Source organism: Falco cherrug, chromosome 11 (assembly GCF_023634085.1).
Source record: "Falco cherrug isolate bFalChe1 chromosome 11, bFalChe1.pri, whole genome shotgun sequence".
Classification (NCBI taxonomy): domain Eukaryota; kingdom Metazoa; phylum Chordata; class Aves; order Falconiformes; family Falconidae; genus Falco; species Falco cherrug.
This window is the reverse complement of record NC_073707.1, coordinates 15,409,711-15,431,085: the sequence shown is the minus strand read 5'-3', so window position 1 is coordinate 15,431,085 and position 21,375 is coordinate 15,409,711. Positions and strand designations below refer to the sequence as shown.

Here is a 21,375-nt window from a genome sequence, read left to right as displayed (position 1 = left end):
GCTGAAAGGAGACAGCAAAGCATGCCACAGCACAGTCTAGACAGAACCTGCTAGAATTCTTTCAAGGTGCTTAGAGCTTTACTGATAACAAGAAGTTTTTATCATTTCCAGAAAGGAAATGGGGGATGTACCAAACTGCATAGCTCCTAAAATCCTGGTATGGATAAGTGCTGGAGCCACATTAGTGCAGGTCATAGACACAATGTGATTGTGGCCCTACTCTCCTGATTTATACTGTGGCTGAGTTCACACTATATTTACACACAAGTAATTTATTCATCAGAGTCATCATAATTATTTAACAATGACAGCAAGAGTACTGTTCCTGAAGACAAATAGAATTTTTTTTTTTAATGAGCAATTTATTTGTTTTTTCTGCTTATGCAGGAGGCATTGAAAATTCATATTCAGCCTCAGTTTAGGCCTATAGGAAAGAAAGCAAGCCCAAATCATGGAAGCCACCCTCTCCATACTGCAGGCAACTAGGTATTTCCTAAACAGACCAAGATTTATCTTTAAAACCATCTTTCCCTTCAAATTTTCTTAAATCTGTTTTTCATATTTGTCTCAGTAGTAGCTCGTTTCCTCTCTTTCCATCAATAGGTGTCAGAGTACACTGCTAAGACAAAATTGAGGTTATGCTGCTAAAATCTATTTAGACCCATGTCCACTGCCTCCGGCAGTTCAGTCCACGTGCTTTAGCACTGGGCAATGGACAACTAACAACAAAAGCCCATGCATCAGCTACTTCAATTCAGTCAAAAATGACCACTGCAGCTGGTGACTACACAACATCCCTCACCTGAAACAGGTTTGGTTTTGTTTAGTTTTTAAAACAGAATTCTCTATCCAGTCATGACTCACTTTCACAGTCAAGCATGGTAGTTTCTCTGTGTGTCTCTCTCTGTATCTCACATACACACCTACCTTTGGTCCCTGTGGTCCTGGAGGTCCTTCTGGACCAGGAAACCCTCTGTGACCAGGTGGACCTGGAACACCAGGAAAGCCTTTTTCACCCTGTAAACATTAAGAGAATGAAGTTCTTAAAATATCTATGAATTCTCCTTTTGATAACTTATTTCTAAGGCATTCATTACTTTCAGTACCTCTTAACTTACACATATGTGTCTGCTCCTGTAGCAGATATATTATCCTTGCCCACACTGACCTGTTTTCGTGGTCCTGCCTATGTGCTGCCTAGGCCACATGGTACCACTGAAGTAACACGCTCATACGAATGGTTGAAGATACCAGAAGACAACGGTACTCCAGATTTTGCAGAGTACAGAAGTTAATTGCTAGCATTAAAAGTTTAAGAAAGCAGCTGATAATATATTCCTTGTTAATATTCCTATACTATGTTTAGTCCCTACAAGCAACACAAATCCAAATCCATCATAGCAGCTCTAATTTGTAGTTGGCAAAATGAATGGCTGCTGCTGTACAGCAAGGTCAGCTCCAAATCCAATACGTCTCTTCATGAAAGCCATGGAAAGAAACAGTGGGTATCAAATGCAAGAAAAACATACAGCTAGAATAAAACAGTTGTTCTGAGTCTTAAGAGATTAAGACACTCAATTATTTTTTATTGTTTTTTTTTTAAATCAAGTTTAAATAACCAAAACATGTAAAGGAAACACAGAGGATTAAAGCTATAGAAATAGAATACATGAGGCTAAGTTACAGTGAAAGGGGCATTTTCAGTTTTTCAGTTAAATATAATGAAGATGCAAGTCTTATCTGGGTTAAAATAAAGTGCTTCAAGCCTAGAAACTCACGGAAAAGATGTTTCAACTCTTTAGATAGCAGCAATTTAGCATGCTCAATTTTACATCAGTGAAGATCTGTCTGAATTAAAAAAAATATTATTTAAAATATATAAATACGATCCAAGAATATTTTAACACAAATCAAAATAAGAATTGCATTTTTTAGGAAGCGTCTGTGAGATCTGTATCATAAACCGGCACAGCTTTTTAAAACAAATCGTTTATTTCATCCACCAGCGTCCCAAGAAAAGCAAAAAAGGATGGTGCTATACCAGGACGTGCCACTGGAGGGGGCGTGGTACCGGCTGACAGGAAGACGAAAGCCGTCCCGGTCCGCCTACACTGAGCTTGCTACCCCCGCTCCAGGGAAGCCCCGGGGTGCTCTCCAGATGCAGAGCAGCACTGAGCTCTCCTGGTAGCTTCACTTCCAGCACAGGCAATTTTATCCACATTTTCTTCTTGACAGATCAACAGGAGCAGACGATTCTCAGGTTGAGGAATTTCCTCACATTGAACACTTATCAAAATATATTGATTAATGTAACTGTCCCGACTTTAAAAAGCTGCCTGAAAAACATCTGTGTAAACAACGATTAACTCCTACCTACTAATTGCTCAGTTGCTTTAATACGGAACCGATGGAAACAAGCTGTGGGTCTTCATTATTATTGATATTTCTCTTCTAGTGGACAGCTTATTTTTTTCTCATTTTTCACCTGGTCTCAATTTTACTTGTTAGGGCAAAGTGAGGTTAGACCAACTAAGAACATGAAAAATAACCACTGAGGTTTTACTGAAGAGTGAGTATTCCCCTTTCCCACTTATGAAAATATGTTTTAATAATGAACATATTTACTTTGAGAGAACTTTTCTCCAACACTGAAATGAAGCTTCCTAAAAGCAAGACTAGGAGTGTTTTCTGTGGTGTGATATGACAATTTTTCTTTGTAATAAAAGTACAGGAGGAAAGCAGTAATCCTTTACCAGCCAAATGTGCCATCAGTGGGACTGATCACAATCCTAAGTCTATACAGACATCTGAAATCTATTGATAAGGTTTAGTATCGTAATCACTGTGTTCACAGTTAGCCTGAATTACAACCATGACTTCTTTAATAATGCCCCTTTCATTTGCGAACCAGTTGTTTTTTTCCAACTACAATGAAAGAATTTTTGGCATTTGTGTAATTCAGGTTTGTCTAAAAGCTACTCCCAGCCTCTGCCAACTGGCAACAGGCAGAGCTGGAGCTCTGTTACTTTTGATGCTGTTCCCTCACTGCTGGCAAGGTGTTTGTGATTAGAACCCAGACACTCATCCCCTGTGTTGGTTTGCAGATTTATCTGTTTGATGCCAGTGCATGTAGCTTTCCTTCAGGAACTAGAAACAGGGGCGGTGGGGAGATGGGCAAGGTCCAAAGATGGAAAAAGAGAAGCACTGAACATGACACTCTTGATGGCATTATGAAATTTGTAACAGGAGAGCTGGTGCCAGGGCAATGGTATCTGTGGGTATTTGTTAGCAGTTTGTGAAAGGAACCTAGCGCTTTGGACAGTTTTTCTGCTGGTGTTCAAATATCATGCAATGCTGTAAACCAACTAATATGTTTTTTTTTTAAAAAAAAAAAAAACAACCCAACAAAAAAGCTTTCTTAGTTAAACAGTGTCCCCAGAGCTATTTTAACATAATATTGTAAGGTAATGTATTCCTTTAACAATTCTCTGTAGACTCTGTTGACAGAAAGCCACCATACATTACATTCACTCACTTTATCAACTCAACTAACATGATTTTCAGGTATAAGCTGACCTTAAAAAAGGAAAAATATATCTGTTCTTACCTTACTACCCTTCATGCCATTGCAAAAGCAGGGACTTTTACCTTTGCATACACAGCTCTGAAAAACAAAAAGACAAACTTTACAATAATTTTTTTTTCTCATTGTGTTGTTTAGTGAAGGGGAAATGAGATCTCAGTGGTTTTAGAAAGGTAAGTATTTCATGGATAAACAACTTAAAAAGAGAAAGTTCATGAAGAGTGGCAATTCACAACAGTGGAAAATAGCTCATTATTCCTCTGTACTGTCTTTTGACACTAGTTTGATTTTATAGTTGAGGTAAAGGCCAAGAAGCCACACTTAACACCACTAGGGTTACAGTATCAGGACGAAGTAACATTCAAGAGTTTGGGCTCACAACACTAAACTTTGATAATTCTTTAAAAAACTTACTATAGAAATGAACACATGTACTGATACTGTTTTAGATTATTGGTTAATAGATTAAAATAAAAAGAATATAACTGTAATTTTCTGACTTTCTGTAGCTGCATTCACCTCCTGACCCTGCCACATGGTACTTAATACAATTACAAAGAAGCTTCAACTTTGCTGTTTCTTAATTCTGGAGGTCTCCTGAGCCAAGCTGTGTAATAGTGGGTGCCTTCACACAGGGACATCCACACTCCTGCAAGTCCTGGTTTGTAGCTGCTACCAGCATGTCTGGTCCTCAGGTCATCCTGGAGTTCAAAACCCTCCTTGGAGGGCTGAGTGTTGCATCGTAGAATGCAAACCTCTCTATGCCTGTGACCTCTACTGCTGGAGTATGGCATGGCTACTTAAGGAGCAACTACAACTTGGGAAAATTCAATGATTTATTCAGTATGAAGAGATATTCAGGTTTTTATTGTTTGCACTTCACACTTAAGTGAAACAAACCACCAACCCAAACAAGGATATTCAGTGTGTAACTGCATAGACAGCATGACTAAACCAGTTAGCTCCCACACGAGGTAGCAGTGGTAGCAGAGAGCCCAGCAAAGCTGCAAAGCTCCTCTGAGATCCAGAGTGAACATGAGAACACTTAACCATTCTGTGCCCTGTTTCTGCTACAGCTATCACGCACTCAGGACGTGAGCTAGCCCAGCCTAGCTAGAATAATGCTTCAAAGGACTTCTTTCCGCTCATGTAGACATATGCCATTTCAGTGAAGTGGAGGCGAAAAAAAATAACCCTTTACTAACATAAATATTATACATACTAAAAAATCATTTAGGTTATTGAAGCCATGTATTTCATAGAAATGCAGAGTAAACTGCATTTATTATCCTTACTTACACACTTAAATTCTTTATTTTTGAAGCTCTTGCTGAATGACTTTTTCACTGCTGTAGAAAGAGGGTTATTTTTCAGTTTATCCTCCCACTATAGTATAGATGTTTACCACAATGACCATATACTATGTTATGGTTACAGACAATAAGAAAGGGACAACTATCACATATTGGTTATGAAGGTATTTTTCTAAGTTGCATAAAATTCTGGAAAGAATGAAGAACTGTATTTTTTTCATGGAAGATTAAAGCCTTTAGGATGGTATGATACCAAATTTGTATTTAGATCTTGAAGACAGAATTAATGAACCTCTACAAATGGTCATAATACAACAGCAGCACTCTTCCAAATTTATAACTTTTCCAGTGGTCTTCTCAAAAAACAGAAAATGAGAGAGAAAAAAATGTTCTCCATTATAATGGTAAAGTCAGATTGCCATTAAATTCAAATTTTCCTCTGGCAATTTGTTCAGGTAAAACATTTTACAGACTTGAAAAGCATTTTTTCTTCCCACAAGTTAGGATCAATTTCTTCTATCTTTACCATCCAAACCTGAGGTATGTGGTATCAGCTAGCTGCCTTCATTTCTTACACAGTTCCTGGTGTTTGTCTCCTTCCTTGGACTACACAAGGAAACTTGACAACTAGTTTGGAACAACTCATCCAATCTCTTTAAGCGCCTCTTTTAGAATGGAGGAAAGATGCTGCAAGTACTTGCTATTCTCTATGGACTAGACAATTACTGACAGTAGCTGCCTGTCTTCTAGGTGGCTGAAGTCAGGCTATTAATTTAAAAATAGATGCAGGGGATATTCCTCAACTGAACAGCTATTTAAACCTACATTTACAAAACAAAACAGAAATTAGAGTCAGTTGGCTGTGAAAAGCAAATCCCTCAAGAAATGATTGTCTGCCTGTGTTCTATAGACAGATCAATAGGTGATTGTTTCAAGCTAGATTTTTAAAGAGTTGCAAACATTAAATACTTAATTCTTTGGGATATTTAAAGAAGATTCCTTCTTCCTCTGATCTGAAAGCCAGAATTCAAGTGATACTGCATCAGAAATTTGGAAAACAAGTGTCATGTAAAACAGAAACCATAAATATGCTACTTTACTATTATTTTTAACAATATGATTGCATCACCAGAGACATAAGAATAAACACTAGTGCAGAATTAACAAAAAACTGTATCCTGATTTCTTCTCAGTGAGGTCAATCAGTTTGGCACTGGATAATCTAAATTCACCAAGTTAGTTATATGACAAATATCTTGAGCCTTTAACCATAACTACCAGAGGATACAGTGACATGTATCTCAAAATAAATTTGTACTAGTCTATAAGACAACCAATTTTCTCATTCCCTATTCAATAACAGTACCTTCCATCCCAAAGCATTATCTTCAAAATAGGTGACACAGGTTATTGGTACATGTCTGCTAAGTGGTATAAAACCAATAACTGTTCAATGTTTAGCATCCCAAGGAAAGAATATAGCACAGTACACAAAATTAGTCTTAAACTGCAGGCACTGCATTTTACTGCTGTACAGGGCTGGTGAGTGACTCAAGCTATCATATTTTTAAGGTTTGCATACAAAACCTGTAAATTAACTACAAGACATATGAGACCCATTTATCAGGAATCCCAGCTGCCAAAACAAAGATTTAACTTCAGATTTAGTAGACACATGTCTGAGTCCAGGAAAGGTGCTGTTTACTAAGGAAAAAATAATTACAGTATTAAAATTCTCTGCATTTCTTCAGTGTAACTGGGAGCACATCCTGTCTGACCATAGAGAACTTCCCTTAGAAGCCAGAAGTGGCTATTTCTCATCTTTCTAGTACCAGTTATTTACCCTTATAATTCTATAGACCTTCATGAAGTTGTACCTTACTTCTACCTGTGAAAGCAAAGCTAGAAGCAGATTCTTTACAGTATTTGAATGCAAAGCAGTTTTCAGGACATGTGGAGAAATCACCAAATGAAATTACTCTTCTATAATAGGTATAATCTCCAGAAGACTTGATATGTACCCATACAGAAGAAACTTTTTCTTTTAACTTACAATCAAAGATAATCCAATGTGAAGTGAAATGCACGAACATGTAGAAACTTACGATGCTACACAACTAATCAAGGTTACTAAACTATTAAAAGAAAAAGAGCCTTTGCTCTTCAAGTCAGAATGCTTAGAATGTGTTTAATTTGCCATTAGTAAGCTTTCAGATCAATTTAGGTCTTTTTGTGTACACATATCACTTTAAACTAAACTGAAAAGACCAAAGATGATTTTACATTACACAGTCAGTTAGCTGGATAATACTAAATGTTTTGGCATATGATTTTTACATAAGATTAGATTATGCCTTCTGTAAAGGAGCTTTGAACCAAAAAATCATTGCTCACTTATACTACTGAATGTTTCCACATCCTTACAAGATGCCTGCAGCTGCTTTATCAAAGGATCGTAACAAAACAATAGTATATTGCCAGGTTATAAGATAAGGAAATTGAGTATTAGTTATTAATGGTTTATTCAAAATCCTCACAATAACATCTACATAAGAAAATGCATTAACACCACCACAGGTTTACTGCATGTTTTCCAGTTTTGTGATTTTTACAATAATCATCCGTATTTATTTCAAATATTTAGATACAGTAGATGGCACTATATTTTTAATCTAAAAATCTAGGTCAAAGGATAAAGCCATTATATGAATAATAAATCAAATTAATTCACCAATGAACCAAAATTTAAAAAAACCAACAATTTATTGAATTCAGAGAGGACCTCCTTTTAAAAATCTTTTGAGTGATAATAGTAGTAGTATTATACATTCTTTAAATAATTACAGTTGTACACACTGAAGCACATTTACTGGAGCAGTTTATGCTTTGTCCCATGGTTGCAACCTTATCTGTAACACGGAATTGCCTTTCCTACGTTATGGGATTGGATTCTGATCTCTTCCTGCCCCCAATTCAGAGACTAATTTAAGCATCTGCTTAAAAAGTGTTCCAGCACTCTCCTTCACTGAATCCCTCAAAGAAATGATGAAGAAAGAAAAATTAACATACTACAGACTACGTTGTCACCTATACGAAGCTTAATGCAGTGCCATGCTGAGTCTACTACTCCTACCTGTTTGCAGCAACTTTATTTGGAGTGTCAGAGAGAATCTTGCACAGCTCACAGCACTTTGCCAATATCACTAGTTATATGAAGGATGTCAGAGAATGTACTTAGGGATGTTATCAAACCTGAATATGTCAAAGGACATCACAAAGTGTTAATATAAGGAAAAAAGCAAATAATGATAGGTGTTTCTATCAATAGCGCAGTCTTTGAGTCCTGTTACTCACACCTGTGGTTATGACTCACAGTCACACTGGGAATAGCTTAACGGCAGAAAGATGAGGAACAGAAAAAATGAGCCAGTGAGGGTGATGACCCAATATTTCTTCATTAATCTCTTTTTGGAATGACACATATGATGACAGAACAGTCAGATTATTTGCTTTTCCAGATCCAGAGAAGATCAGAGTAGGTCAGCTATGATTTCCAAATACATATTTGTATTAAAAATACTGCACCTAGGACAGACAGGCAGTGAAGTGTGTTGCTGCAATACATACACAAGGCACCATATTAAGTACATTTCAGATGAAGACTACATTAAGACCACACAGGATGAAGAATAAAGATGTTCAGATGAAAGCTGAGATGAAATTCAATGTATTCTGCAGGAATATAGTGATCTGGCTGCAGTGGGGCTTAAGTTTACACTTCTGGCCTGATAGGTCTTTAATTTCATGGGTGATCTCCATTGATTCCAGAGGTAAAGCCTGGTTAACATAAATGAAAGATGACTGTGCAACATGAGGAATTTTAAGATGAATTAAAAGCAGTGCAAGTGATATCCATTAATCACTCTGGACAGTAAAAATAGCCCAGTTGTCTTCTGTCAAGTGAGTGGTGAAGCTGTCACTTTCCTTCACTGATGGTTCTAATGGGTGATCAGGCTCATTTTTAAAAATGCAAGCCTGCTTTTTCATTAAAACTTCATTTTTATTAGCATCTCACCTATCCTGCCATTAGATCTTTAACTTCTAACTTCAAGTATCACTAAATTAGGAGTCCATCGAGGACTAATACTTATTGGAAAAGATCTATTTTTCAATGATGTCACTTTATTATTTTTTTTCTTTTACATCATTCTGCTTGTTAATGGTATCCTGAGCAGCCTACAAATATGCGGGTCATCACAGTGGTCCCTCCTAAGTGGAAGTAAATTATCATCTTGATTTCCCGTTTTCTGTAATTTCTCTTAAATTCCCATACTTATTAAATACTATGTATCAATGACTCGGTTCCTTTAAGAGTCTTGATTATGAATTTTCAAGGGCTGCTGACACACTGAGATTTCTGAATTCTTCTTGAGCTGTCTCAGTGCACAGCAATCACTTTACACATTCCAGCTGTGTTCATAAACCGCAACTGAGCACATAGAATAATATTGCTCAGATAGTTGTTAATATAGTGCTTAAAACTACAAAGGGTCCATTTCTCTAATGTTCTCTACTACATTAATAAAAGTGGGTATAGTACATTATGATTACAGTAAGTGTAAAGTTTTGCTTTAACATTGATCTACACTACAGAAGCGTTGGGGTCGGTATACTGCACAAAGATGTGAAATGCTGCACTTTCTGAAGGACACTATGGTGCTAGCTAAAGCTTCTAGCTTGGAGACAGTTATGTTTTTGAAAATTTATCCTAAGCTGCGCAAGCAGACGATCTCGGACGAAAGCTGTATAAAAAAAAAAAAAGTTCCCACTGTGGAAAAGGCTACGTAAGGAAAATATTTTTTTTTTTCTGAGTGTGACGCACCTGTGTTAGGATACTTAGCTAGACTAGCACAGTCAGTAATTCTATCTAGACATGGTTAGTAGATACGTGACCCTGGCAGCATATTCCTCATGTTGCACAACTGTAAATCACCATGTAGCCTACAAGGTACTGGAGAATTAAGTCCCCTCACTCCAAAACATTGCTATCAAAACAAAATACCAGTCTCACAATTACAATCTGTATACTAAAAGTTTTTCATGCATTCTAAGCATCAAACATGAATCATTAAAATTATCAAAGACCACGAAGAACTTTGTGTTTTTTTAGCGATTGCTGGGCCAGTACAATAAAACAAAATTATTAAGCCTTCAATAATTATAGACAACATAGAGCAGAAATAGGAGATGATGAGATGAAGGAAAATATGTCAGTTCCCAAACCCTGAAACATTGTGTAGTCACTTGTAAACTGGAAGGCAGCCAGACATTCCTACCTTAGAAGACTCCTGTTAACAGCCATATATGCTATCAGAATTCACAGCATTTTGCCTACCGGTTGAATACCTAGCACCTGACAAAAATCATTTGACTTTCCATTATTAGAAATACATCTGTAAGACACAACAGAAGTCAACTGTTATGCTACAGACAGTTGTTGAAAAAACTCTGTTAAACACTTGTAATGGGAACCTTGCTCAGCGAATAACTACTGAATCAATATCCCTCCTTAGTGGCACAGGCCTTGTATTACTGGTTATTTGCTGCTTTCCGTGCAAGTTGCAGAGCAGAAGTCCTAAGCACTAATGATCATAGGAAAAACCCTCTCCATAACACTTCACAGAAGCAGGATTTTGTGTCTAGCTTACAGATAACTCGTGATCACATGATGTGAACACACATGTGTCTATCTGAACTTGTTAAGAATTTCCTTACTTTATATCCTTAATTTTAAACTGTCAGGACTTCTTTTTGGAAGGAATTAATTCTTTTTTATAATATAAAGACATATTTATAATGGTATTTGCAAACCAACTATGGTAAATAATTGGTATGGAGAAATGGAAGAAGCTGCTGTAGATGAACATTTAAAGAAATTTCTATTATGCTAAGGGAACACGTGTATGAAAACCCTTTTTCACTTCAGAGATTCAAACTGTTTTGAACATCTTCTCTTAGTTTTTAAAGCGAAAACCTGTTTGGTAAGAACTTTGTATAATAACAATTTCATAGTGTTAGCCAAATCTCTCCATTATAACTATTCATATTAGCACAATAAAAAAAGCAACAGTATAAAGCTTAAGTGAAACAGTATAAACAGATGGAGACAAAATTTTCATAGAACTTCTGGTACTTCTGGCCTACGTTTAATGGAATAAATTACGTTCTGGGGGGGAACCACCAAAAACCAAACCAAAAAACGTAAACCACACTGCAATTCTTTTTTTTTTTTTTTTTCAATACACTTATTGTACAGCGTAATGTTTTTTTGCTGTGAACAAGCCTGTCTGCATGGAAGTTCCAAGAAACCACCATAACACAGCTGTTCATGCTATCCTGACAAAAGCACACCACCCTGTCATCATGCTTATAGTTCCACATACAACTTCCATGGTGTCAACCATATTCTTGTCCCAGCAAATACAGTACAATTAATTACATGGAGCTTCTCCTTCCTCTCCAATTCACTAACAGTAAAGAATTAGGAAATGTGAGAACAGTAAGGCTTAGCAATCTTCACTGTGCCCACACGTTATCATCGTGTTAGATTAAAATGGGTAAAATGTAATTCAGAAGAAAAAAAAGACAATACCTAGAGTTTTCACAAACTCAAATTGTTTTTGAGCTCTGTAGTGATGACCACTAAGGCCTGTGTTGTAGAAGCTGCCTAAAATTACTCAGTATCTATGTACGTAAAGCTGGCATTTTGTGTGCAGTTTTGGAAAACTGTCAAGGCTCTCAATTGAATCTCTGGTTTTCAGATTTTTTAATTTGCTTTTGGTCTATAAAAAGAAGATACCGTATTACTCCCTCATTAACTATAAAGAACAATGGTTTTCTTTCTTTTCCTAAAACAAAGAAAATTTTGACACTTACATTTATAATGACCTATATCCTGCTCCACAAATAATCTCACTAGGGTGGAAGTCAGGGTGATGAGAACTATCAGAAACTGGACCAAACTGTTCATGATATATCCAGATGGGTAAAATCTGCGAAGGCAGACCCATAAACCCCATCTCTGAGGGTTTCTTTTCCTGACCTTGAATAGGACACAGGGACAAAAGAAATATTCTTCCTTTCTACGAGTTAAAAAAGATTAGGCAATTCAGGGCACAGAATTTTGTTTTGTGTAGCAACCTCTTAAGGGTGTTTAATCAGCTTATTCATCCGTGTTCTTCCTTCCTAACAGAGGGTCATCTTAAAAAAGCAATCTAGTAACAAAGAATACACACCATTTAACTAGTGAATTTTTGCTTATGTACCATAATATGGTTAGCATTACACCACAAAATTTGTATTTCTTCTCAGGTGTTGAGTATGGGAATGGTATTCACTATAATTGTTGTCTCCTCAGGCCTGTATATTTGTATATTGATAAAATTCCTCCTGTGCATCTTCTGTTAAGTGGTACAAACAGCAATGAAAGCAACAGTAGCTTGTTCAGAGAAAGCTTGTTGCACATGCTTTGGTTTCTCCTTTTTTGAAAAGCTCTGGGATTTCACAGATTAAAAAAAAATAAATGGGTTACTTTTCCTTGCAGCTTCCTCCAAAATGATCTGTGGAAAAATGCAGCATGAAGCCCTACTTAAAAAGCCTTCAATGAATGAAGCCAAATGGAAAACCCGTAAACCTGTGAGACTTGTACCCTATCACAAAACTGCTAGGGAAAAAAAAAAAAAAAAAAAAAAAGAAGAAAATAGAACTAAAAATATACTAGGTGTGGCAAAATGGAAGTTTTTTCAGTGTGTGTATGAGAGACTGGGGCTGTAAACAGCTCAGAAGAAAAAAAGCCTTTTTGTATTTCAACCCTCCTCCTAGGCTCCTGTAATCCATGCCAACATACTGAGCCTTCTAGTATTACTTTGTTAGGCAGTAGGGTGAGAATGTGACAGTAAAACAGATGACCGGATATCCCATACTACTTGCACTTAATAGCAAAGTATTTTGTTTCAAAGACATGTTATGATAAATCAGCTCTAGGTATCGCAGAAGAGATTGCTAGCACAGATCTCAAAATAAAATGCTGATATACCTACATGAAATACAAAGCAATGAAGAAGGAACTAGTGTCTGCCTGCCTACTTTGATCACTTTAATGATCCTCAGTCAGCAAAATAACTTGAATTATAACAGTTCTGCTTAAATGTGTATTTACTTTGTAGATTTGCTAGAAAAGGGTATACATAAAGCATTAACTGTTCAAATTTTCACAGGTGTTTAGTCAGATCACCTAAGGAGGTTCATCATCTTTCAGTTGTATGATGCAGCACACACACAGGCACACTTTTCATTTCTCGGTCATCAGAGCAAGCCTCCAAGCGGCACAAGACAGCAGAACTCCATCAATTTCATGCACAAACATTAGGGCAACTCGGCTAACTCTCTTGGCCCAGTAGGAAGAGCATTGCTCTGCAGTGTTCTGACATTGGCCTGTTCATCTACAGAGATGATGGCTGAATTACAACTAATTATAGAGGCAATCAAGATCAGAACAGTCTGGTATAAATTGGTCCCAATTATCAGAGTAACACCCCCGTTGACTTCAGAGCTGGGATCATATTAACAAAATCAAAGAGAACACTTCACAAAGGACTTGTTTTTCTAACACGCTCAGTGAACTCTCTTTTGTATATTCAGGTGCACATCTTCCCTTCTCAGCTGCCTGGTGCGACAATGAACCTGGGCACTTCCAAAGGCTGGCAGAAGAGGAACATTCTCACTGTGACACTTTGTCCCTCCAACATTTTGACTTCTAGTTAAACAAAGCAATTCAGCCTGCATCCCATTCTTACCAGCCTTGGATATGGTCATGGCTGAGCTAAAACACTGCATTTTTTCCTTCCAGAGCCATGTATCAAGATCCATTTGTGAAAGCAATGCAGATTGCATATAATTAGGAAAAAAATACTGCACAAAGAAAAGCAGACTAGTTTATAAGTATTTGCAGGCAAATTCTAACATTCATAAAAATGAAATTAATTGGGAAACACAAACACTTCTATCAAGGCACAGACAATAAGCATAAGTGAGAGAGGAAATGCAAAAAAGATCTTCTAAAGTCCTACAGTCACTGAGTTTGCTATCTCCCCTCCTTTTCCAGCAGCACATGATGAAAAAATACAAAGAGTAATGATAGAGGCAGAATACACAGCACTTAATTTTATCCTGGGAGCTAACACAAAATTGCAACTACATTATAATGCAAATCAAAAAATGGTAGTAACATGAGGTACAGCTAATTTGCTATCAAGTAGTCTTGCTCAAGTAGAAACTTCTTTTTTATCCTGTTCTGAACACATGATAACACGATGCCACCATAAAAATGATAATGCCACTAAGAAAGAGAATCGATTCAATACTAATGAACTCGACTGTCATTAGTGTCATTTGAAACAGCAAGTTTCAGGGAGTATTTTTACATCAGTGTTTTATTTCAAGACATACAAGAAGTACATGGATGTCATCAAAAGGCAAGACACACTCAGGAGAATTAATTGGATTGTACATGTGCATTAAGACAGTGTTAGTTCCAGTTGCTGTTAAGCAAACTGAAAAAAAGAGAAGCCAAGTATTTTTTTTTCTGAAAGGAAAACAACAGAAATGAGGAATAAGAAGGTTCCCTGTGGAAAAATACTGATTTTATTATTATTATCATTGTTGTCGTTCTAAAGCCTTTAAATGAACAGTGGAAAAATCCAAAGAATTATAACACCAGTATTTGGAGTGAAGGAATACATCAAGCAAGCTGAAAAGCCTTTGACATGGGAAGATGCTACTTCTGCTGAGTTTTCAGAAGTTGTGATTAGAGCGTGCCAGTGGCCAAGAATGCAGATAATAATACTCCCTAGCAGGTGCCAGAAAGTTCAGCCTCCTAAGGGCAGAGAAGTCTGGACTCTGTGAATGGCTGCAAGGACCAAAATTTGCTGTAAAGACATCAGCAGGCACAAATGAATGACTTCCTTGCTTGTCTTCTATAATAATAAAAATAATAATTAGAATAAACTACTTAAAGAGACATACACTTAAAACTTTTCTATGTTGAAACATTTTTGAATTTATGCAGACAGAAAAATTTTGCTGATCAAATATCAATTTATTTTCATATGAAAGTCTAGCACAATTTTAAAACACAAACAATACCAATTTCTTTGCAATGGACAGTCCAGCCAAGATGCAATGATTTACTGATCAATCATTTCATGTCAATTAACATTAGCACTAATATTTAATTAGGATTTTTATTTAAACTGTTTTAAAAGTTTTGATTTGCTTCATAATCTAGAAAGTTATTAGACTTTCTCTTTTGAAAATATCAGCATTTTCATACAAGAATAGAAATTACAATATCTGAAACTTAAACTGATTTCAGTTATCTGTCCCAATCTAGTTTGAACTAATCTCAAACAACATGAGATCTGTTGAATTTTCTGAGCACCACTGAATTTGTAGGTCATATTCAAACTTTGCTTGAACAACAAGTTTTCTGTAGAAGACACTTCCTACCATCCCAAATCCTGTGTTTAAGACTTAAGTATAAAAAAGGATCTAGTAACAACAACACTCTACAAAACTAGTATCTCAGAGCTTTGTAATTTACCTTAAGCAGAAAGGCTGCTAATGAACTAATGTGTGAGTCTGGCAAATATCCAGAATCATAGAATTGTTTATGTTGGAAAAGATCTTAAAAAACATCATGTCCAACAATAACAATTTCAGATGTTTATTTTTCAAAAATATAACTTAACAAAGGAAAAACTAAGGAATTTGCATATAGATGATCCACTTATATTTACTCATGGATTTTCAAAGTGCTTTGGTGATCAAAAAGGAAATAGCTACAGAGCTGAGTTTGGAAAAGCTTCTAAAGCAAATCTGAGATTTAACTTCCCTTGCAATTAATGGGAAGATACTAAAAAAATTTTTAAGCAACCTATATAAAAGCAACCGCAGGATAAAGCAAAAAATGTAACAACACGGATGCATCCATATCTAATTGTGTCAAACCAAAATCACTTGGTGAAACTCTGTAAAGACAAGTGCAGGGATTCTACCGAGGTTGCTAAAAAGTGTTGAAATGCTTTACTGGGCCATATGCGAGGTCTTACTTGTTGATACACCTCCTTTTCCCTTCCTTTGTAGGTAAAAACACGAAACAGGGTGACAAGATCAACAAGATCAAGCCGGAATAGAGGCTTAGAAAAAGTATGAGTGTGTGTTTCAGGGGGACGGGGGGAGGAATGCCTGGTACACAGCCTGCACTTGTTAACAGCTATCCAGAAGCACATCTGATGATGTCCACCTCTTAGGAGAAACAAGGGCAATAAATGGGAGGTACCAGCAGAGGAAGAGAAGAATGGAATAAAGAACAACAAACTAGGTCAGAAGCTGGTCTTGAGTTTATTCCTCTTCCACATCTGGCTTTTACAGCAAAGATCAGATCTAGGCAGAGCCTGAAACAACTCTGCAGAAAACACGTACTTTGCAAATAGGTCTGGTACCTCTGTTCTACATAATAACCAAGAGGTATTTTAATTCCATTACAAACAAAACAATTAGATCTTTGTTAAATGACTAAACTTGACTGCAATTTAGTCAGAGTGCCATGAAAGAAAAACATGTTTGGTGAGGTGCTTATGCTGTTTCCAGACACTTTACCCAGGATGGGCAAGTGAAAAAGCTACAGTATTTCAGAAGAAACATTACTACTAATTAGTCTGCTTCAGTTAATTACAGCAGAATAACAAAGTAGATTTTTTTTTTTCCTTGAACTGCAAAACATTTTGATAGGCAGTAAAAAATTCTGATGCACTGCATTAGAGCTTTACTCACACATGTGAGGAGAAATTAACATTGTTGACTATTATGGGAGAAACAGAACTTGAAATTTACTGAAACTGGCAGTTTCCTGTGTTTGATGTCTATCCGAAATTTACTGAAACTGGCAGATTTCTGTTCGGTAGCTGCCAGAAACGTTAAGAGCTACACCGACCGATTTACACTCACAGATGACTGCTCATCTCCCAGTTAGGAACGTACAATCCAAATGTTAAAACCAGACAGAGGAGAAAGGAACGGCAATGACTACAGTACAATTTATGGACCAAACGGTGACGCACACTCATTAAACCTGAAAGACAAACTGTAAATCGAGTTTGTAACGAAGGCAGCACAGGTGGTTCGGCCGGTGAGCGCTGCTTCTGAGCGCATTTACCTCAGAGACCATCCGCACCCAGCACCGCCCTGTCCTCGCCACATCCACTGCCCCTGCAGAGCGACGCGCTGCCCGTGGGACAGGCCTCCGGGGCCGCCTTCCGTGCTCACGGCGGGACGGAGCCCCCCATCCCCGCAGGGAGCACCCTCACCCCGGCCAGGCTGCCGCCGCGCTGTGCTTCCCCTTCGCACCTGAGGCGAGCGGTGACGAAGCGCCCTGCGCTGGGGCCTCCCCGCCCGCGCTTATCCCTGCCTGGCAGCGGCGCAGGGGTAACGGTACCTCACCTCGCCGTGCCCGGCTGCGAGGTACCCGGCGCGGGTGAGGCGTACCGTTGTAAATACAATAAATTCACCCCATCTTCCTCGCAACTTGCCAACGTGCCGGCGGAGGGGGCCAGGTGCTCGCCCCGCTCTGCCCCAGGTGACGCTGCCGCAGCCGCCGCCGTCCCGCCGCGCCACCCCGGCCCCTCCGCCCCGCGCTCACTCACCTCGGCCGTCGCGGCGCGGCCCGGCCAGAGCAGGGCGAGCAGCAGCAGTGGCGCCAGGCGGCTGGGGCAGCCCCTGCCGGCCATCCCCGCGCCCGGCGTTGCCTGCGCGGCGTCCCGCGGAGCTCGGCCTGGGGCGCTCGGACTCTGCCCCCCGCCCGCCCGCGGCTTTTGGCCTAGGGGCTGCTGCTGCTGCTTCGCACCCGCTCCCGGCGCCCTGGGATGGGCACGGGGGCCGGGGCGGGGCGGGGCCGGCCGGGCCACCCCTCTCCTCCCCTCTCCTCTCCCCCCGCGTCTCCTGCCTCGGGCACTGCCGGTCAGCCGCCGTCCGTCCTCGGCGGGCATGGAGTGAGCGAGGAGCCGGGGGCTTTCCCGCCTGGGAGCTGAGGTGAGCGCCACGGAAGGGCAGCCCTGGGCGACAGTACCTGGTGTTCGTCATGGGCCGTCCCGCCTGGTCTCGGCGCCTGCCGGGGCTGAGCAGCTCGCTGAGGGGGGCAGCGCCGCTCCGGGACAGCTGGGGGTGTCCCAGGTTACCGGGCTGCCTCCGTCCCCCGCCTGCTTCTCCCCCGCCGCCGTGAGGGCGCAGGTGGCGGGCGCCGCCCGAACAGCCTCGGGGCTGCGCGGCGGGAGCGGGGACCCGCCCGGGCAGGGACACGGCCTGGGCCCGTCGGCAGCGGCCCGGCGGGGGAGAACGGGCCGGTTACACCGGCCGGGAGCGGGGCGACAGCGCCGGGTGCGTGTGTGAGGCGGTGCCGGGGAGCGCCGGCCGCAGCCCGGGCCCTCCGCGCCATCTCAACGCTGGCCGGGCGCTCCCGGGCGCTGCCCGCCGTGTTTTCCTTTCAGCAACGCTTTTCTCTCTCTCCAGTGTTTTCTTAATGAGACAGCGGAGACCAAGAAGTCCCAGAAAGGACAAAGTGCTGCCCCACTGCATAGATGTAAACCAGTGAGAAATAGGTGATGAATGTTTCTCCCCAGGCTTTCCGCATAGCTTATCACAATATAAAGGTTTTCTGAATGGAAATGTGATTTGTAAAGTGTTAGCGATATGTAAAGTTTATCACATTTATGTCACTGACAGAAGTACTGCATCTTTAAAGTAACATCTCACCAAATAAAGTACTATTCTGAGGTGGCACGAACTTAGAAAGGGTGTTGGCCAGGCCAGCCACTGTGGTCTTACTTTTATCGGTAGTGTTCAGGAATGCTGTACAGGAAATCCCATGTTACAGGTTTTATAAAAATTATACAGAAAAAGCAACAATATACAGCAATATAATATATGTATATAAATGTATTTCGGAACTACTCATGAACTAAAAACCGAAAGCCTTTCATGAGCATAACCTGGTACCACCTATTTCACAGACCCTGAGCTGCTGGCTGCTATATAGTGTGGCCCAACTGGATGGTAGTTGTGTGCTATACTTGAGAAAGAGCAAGTAATGTTGCATTATGAGATTGTCACATAAAAGCATATATGCCTTTATGTGAGTTTCTAGGACACAGATATATGACTTCAAAGTAACGTGGAGCTGGAACAAAGGTAAGATCGGCCATTGATGTTCTCTCTCCTGCTTGTTACTGCCATAATTGATGGCAACCATCCAAAGAAAGTGTATGAAACCTTGATGCATAGTACTGTTGCTGATATTGTTGTAATCCATAATATCTTCAGTGAGCTACAAACTCAGAGAGATGTCCTTGTCTGGCAAAACAGCTGGCCAGGCAGGCTTAACATCAGTTGTGTCAAAACATCTACCTGCAGCTATCTGTAGAAGTACTTAGGGAGAAAAAAACCCCACCAGTGCATGAACAACAGAGAGGTCAACCTTAACACTAGAAACCAATTGAAAGCTGAAAGAAATTAAAGTTTGACTTTTTTCACAGTAACTTATACTTAATGATTTTAGCTTTGATTTTGTTTTCTCAGTTCTCTATGGTAAAACCAGGATAACAATATTTTCTCTTTTTGCAGATAAGGAATATTTTTATGGGAAACATTATAGCTGTATGAGTTTAGTAAAAAGTACAAAATTTCATAGGCCACTGTAAAAGAAAAAATAGGGCTTAAGGAAAGGATGAAAAGAGCATGGAATATATCCATCATGAATGAGACAGAAGTCCTATGCAAAACAGCATGTATGTTCTTATACCTAAAATTACTATCCTAACCATATGCATAAAAGAACCACATTAAAATTGAGCACAGAACCCTAATTTTTATTTCCTAACTTCTGAATCCTTGACTTTGCAGCTTCAGTGGTCTTGCTATACATGATGTTGGTTTCTTTGGATGTAATGAGGCTATAGTTAGGTCTTCTCTAATTTTTCATATCTCGATAACTGTAGTTGTGTGTCTGCCTCCAACTATGGCTCATGTCTCGTGGTCTTATTTTATCAGACACTCTAAGAATGAAGTTGTCTGTCGTCTTGGTCCTTGTCTAGAAACCTAATGTGTAGATTATATTATAGTGCCAGCTTTTCCCCTGCTGTCTTTTGAGAATTTTATGAACTGAGGTTTGGTGATGCTTGTATAAAACCTATTCCTTTGGTGGTATTGAGTGTGTTATGCTGGGGATATTTTATTTTCTTTTGAATTAGGCAAGTATTCTATTGAAGTAACCGTTGTGATTACTACAAATTGTAAAACATTAGATCAATTCGATATATCAATCTAAATAACACTTTGTAGTCCTTATACGATTGCATTGGCTGCTGAACACTTCAAACTGTTGGAAGCTTGTTAAGAAAAAGATAGGTTTTACGTAGCCATGACGAAATAGCAAGCAGAATGGTTTAAGTCTTCAAATCATGCATTAAGTATGACTTCAAACTGTATCAATGGCTTGGATCAAAATGGATTTTAATTTGAAAATAAAAGGTTTTCTGCTAATAATAAAGCAAATGTACCCAATTTCAATTTCTTCTTCATCTTCAGAAGCTGTTTGGATAATTAAATAATGATATGGATAGTGGGCAACAGGAACAAATTTCTGAAAAGTCTAACACTTTATGACTGGCTACAATTTTCCATTTGAGGCTATCTGTCCCTGCAGTATTGTATTGCCTCACAATCTTGCTTATTTTATTTATATTATTAATGTACTTTATAATAGGCTGAAATCTTGTACCCTTTTATGTTGATCTGTAAAAATTCATATATAGTCCCCTTGAAATAATTGAGTTGCTGAAAAAATAAAACGCAGCCTGAATATGAATAATATAATGTAATGCCAACATAAAGCTGTGCAGTATGACATATGTAAATGATTAAGACATATTTTGGTTATCCAGTAATTATTCATGTTTGTCCATCAAATGTTTTTTTTAATATAAACAGGTTCAGAGGGGAAACAACAACAACAATATGGAACAGTGTTTATAGACCATCCACAAACAGAAGGAAAGAGAAGACCTGCTGTTTAAAAAAAAAAGAAAAAAGGAAGAAATAAAAAGTGCTGCATATACAGATCCTCAATCAGTGTGAATGGCATTAACAAAGGATTCGTTTGAACGGATTACGTGGCTTATCACAGCTGCCTGGTGAGTTTTACAGATCACTAAATTTTTTTACTAGAGTCACTGAGATACATTCTTAGCTATCAATTTAACAGTAATAAGAAATAACCAGTTAAATTATTTGTAGCCTGTCATAAATTTGATAAGCCTATATGATAATTTGTTGTATTATTTGATTTTGATTGCTGGTCTATAAGTTTAT

At 38.9% G+C, this 21,375-nt stretch overlaps 2 protein-coding genes across 2 annotated transcripts in view; one reads left to right on the top strand and one right to left on the bottom strand.

The window, feature by feature from the left end:
- The window catches only part of COL4A3 (collagen type IV alpha 3 chain), a 68,073-nt gene extending 50,211 nt beyond the window's left edge, over positions 1-17,862 (bottom strand). Inside the window, exons 1-3 of the mRNA XM_055723549.1 lie at positions 17,658-17,862; positions 3,608-3,664; positions 928-1,017 (exon numbers count right to left, since the gene is read on the bottom strand). Of these exons, the coding sequence (XP_055579524.1) occupies positions 928-1,017; positions 3,608-3,664; positions 17,658-17,741 (231 nt within the window). The 5' untranslated portion in view covers positions 17,742-17,862. The remainder of the gene's footprint in view (positions 1-927; positions 1,018-3,607; positions 3,665-17,657) is intronic.
- Positions 17,863-17,973: 111 nt separating this feature from the next.
- The window catches only part of COL4A4 (collagen type IV alpha 4 chain), an 82,407-nt gene continuing 79,005 nt past the window's right edge, over positions 17,974-21,375 (top strand). The window contains exons 1-2 of the mRNA XM_014283623.3: positions 17,974-18,042; positions 20,995-21,197. Of these exons, the coding sequence (XP_014139098.2) occupies positions 21,142-21,197 (56 nt within the window). The 5' untranslated portion in view covers positions 17,974-18,042; positions 20,995-21,141. The remainder of the gene's footprint in view (positions 18,043-20,994; positions 21,198-21,375) is intronic.